Genomic DNA, 2,569 nt, shown 5'->3' on the forward strand with positions numbered 1-2,569 from the left:
ACCGTGGGCAGGCGGCATACATGCATGTACTGTATTTACTGTATGTGATTATTGTTAACTCAGTTCTGCTGTTCAGTCGATAATGCGTACCACCAGTAGTAGTATTAATTAGTATGTCAGTCTTGCTTTAACTATTCCTGCTAACATGCTTTGTAGAAGCGGTAATTTTGCTTACATCTGATTTTAATTGCCTTTCTTTTCCGCATCTGTTACTGCTTGCAGCAGGAACCTTACTTTTCGTAGCATCAAATGAATTTACTGTTATACTGGTTTTTTTTGCGGAAGCGAAAATGGCCTCGAGGGTAGCCAAGAAATCGTGGCAATGGGTTGCAGTATTTCGTTTGATTTCTGTAAATTATAACATCAGTCGCCACGTTCAGAGTGGTTTACGGTACATATGACCGAATCTCCGTTTTGCTTTCTTTATTAATATCGAATGGGTTTCGTACTGTAGCTTTGCAGCTTCCGCAGACAATTTAGTTATACGCCTTACGCCTTAAAGTTTCCTCGCGGTTGGTCCCCCCCCCCCCCCGCCGGCTGCCCAATGGCACTTTTGGGGACGTTATTATTAGTTTTGCTGTTGATCAATGCAGGTTCGGCTTTATACTGGACGGCATTATTATATAATATAATATACATCTGCAGTCAGGCGGTTGTACTTTGTATCCGTGCTATGCATTTCAGGTGTCCATTTAGTTGAAACTCTCACAACGTTTAACCTGACGCCCATGACAATGCGCGAATGCAACGCTCGGCCGACAAATCCCTGCGGACCGCTGACGTTGAAGAAGTCGGATTGCTATGCCTATCAGAAGCCGGGTCGAACGGCCATGCATTCGGGGGTAGCAGTACCGGTAGCAGTTTCCTCCCAGGATGACGTAACGCTGGGTGCGGTTCAGAGGCATGTACGATTGGTGTGCACCGCCAGTGAAGTCAGTGCAACGAAAGAGGTAGAAGTACTTGTGAAATATTTGAAAGTTTATTTATCTTAGTAAGACAACAAAACCTTTCGTTGTTGCTATGATGGCCATTGTTGATAAAAACATTGCATCTTGATAACAGAAAATATTATATTATTTTTATCATGACTGACTGACATTTTTATCATGAATCTGACCTCAACCAAAAGAAACTTTCCAGAAATTTTATTTGTTTTATTATTAACAGTTTGGCTTTTGATTTTCGAAGGATACGTTACATAGAACATCAACAGATTTTCATGAACTGCTTCCTACTCACCAGGAGTACAGATACTGTAGTTGTGCAAAAGTAAATGGTTGCTTAGGTAATTACAGGATTTACAGGGCTGTATAATTACAGGATTTTGTTAAGCAAGTGAAGGCCATCCGCAAATGAAGCGCTGATCGCGCCGTCTGGACACAAATTGAGAACGTTGATTTCTTGACGCCGGATACCCTAGGACTCATCGGTCAACAGGTCGTTGTCCTGCGACTGGCAGACTTCGACCAATCAAATGTCACATCGTTACTGCCGGCGCTGCGATTGGAAAATCTCGTGGATATATTATTTAATACGCGACTGACCAGTCTCGTTCTGCGCAAGAGTGACTTTAGCTCGTTGCAGAGTGTGAAAATCATTGTCTTCCGTGACACGCAAATTGCTTCTGTGGAAGAAGGAACATTCACCGACCTTCCCAATTTGATGTATTTGGCGCTGGATGATGATATCAGGAGTGTAGTGGATTCTGTGCGCAAACTGCATTGCGATCCACAGTATAAGTGGTTGTGGGCGTTTGTTACTTCCCACCGGCTGCACCGGAAGTACGATTTGGGTGAGGTGTATAAAATTGGCGGTTTGTCCAACGAAGTCTTAACGGAGAAAGACCCGTATGACGTTGTGTTTTGCACCACGCCCAACGAGACGCTTGTTACTCTTAAGACAAAGGAATCTACCATAACTTTGGATCTCTTTAAATAGAAAATGCGAACGTCCGTTGGATTACCGCAAAAAAATTAAGGGGGCTTCATGTTGTACTTAATATACGAGGATGAACGCAATCAAACCGGCAGTAAATTTTTTCAGTCAGACCAACCGACAACCACGCGCACAGGCAAATTGTTTTTTCACATAACAGCCACCCGTGAAAGGGAGGTATGGTTTGCTCTGTATGCGTGGAACAGGTGACAGGCATCCGTGGATGGTTGGCAGTCGCTTGCACTATATGCACGGTTGTCGGTTGGTCTCGCTGAAAAAATTTACTGTCGGTTTGACTGCGTGCATCCTCGTATGGCGATATGGTCCTAAAACGAGGGAAGAATTTTGTAAGTGAAAATTTTCTTCGTGGTAATTTTTGACGTTGACCTGTATTTCTGCTACACGCGCGAAATATTGTTGTAATTATCGTTAGTATTGACACCTTCTCTCTCGGTTTTATTCAAACGTTTTTCTGTTTACTGCATCGAAATAAATATGCGAATAAGAACGTGTTAGGTAGGACATCTCGTTTTCCATTGCAATCGCATTAATACTGCAGCAAAAATAACAGACTTCAATATCGACAATAATAAATTCACCTCAACAATACATATGTAATTTTTACCACCGGTAT

At 42.5% G+C, this 2,569-nt stretch overlaps 1 protein-coding gene across 1 annotated transcript; it reads left to right on the forward strand.

Moving 5' to 3' along the window:
* Window positions 1-380: 380 nt before the first annotated feature.
* On the forward strand, window positions 381-1,909 carry LOC129596967 (uncharacterized). Its single transcript, XM_055494370.1, has 3 exons — window positions 381-593; window positions 685-950; window positions 1,321-1,909. Exons 1-3 carry the CDS (start codon window positions 545-547, stop codon window positions 1,354-1,356), a joined length of 351 nt encoding a protein of 116 aa, XP_055350345.1. The 5' UTR covers window positions 381-544; the 3' UTR covers window positions 1,357-1,909.
* The last annotated feature ends 660 nt before the right edge of the window (window positions 1,910-2,569 follow it).

This window comes from Paramacrobiotus metropolitanus, unplaced genomic scaffold, assembly GCF_019649055.1.
Source record: "Paramacrobiotus metropolitanus isolate TYO unplaced genomic scaffold, Prichtersi_v1.0 Parri_scaffold0000098, whole genome shotgun sequence".
Lineage (NCBI taxonomy): Eukaryota > Metazoa > Tardigrada > Eutardigrada > Parachela > Macrobiotidae > Paramacrobiotus > Paramacrobiotus metropolitanus.

Bases quoted from the DNA above. Each gene is read 5' to 3' on its own strand.
- LOC129596967 (XM_055494370.1), top strand. From the start codon at position 545: ATGGCACTTTTGGGGACGTTATTATTAGTTTTGCTGTTGATCAATGCA. The intron at 594-684 runs GTTCGGCTTTAT...TATGCATTTCAG, and splicing joins TTTGCTGTTGATCAATGCAG to GTGTCCATTTAGTTGAAACT. The intron at 951-1,320 runs GTAGAAGTACTT...GTATAATTACAG, and splicing joins AAGTCAGTGCAACGAAAGAG to GATTTTGTTAAGCAAGTGAA.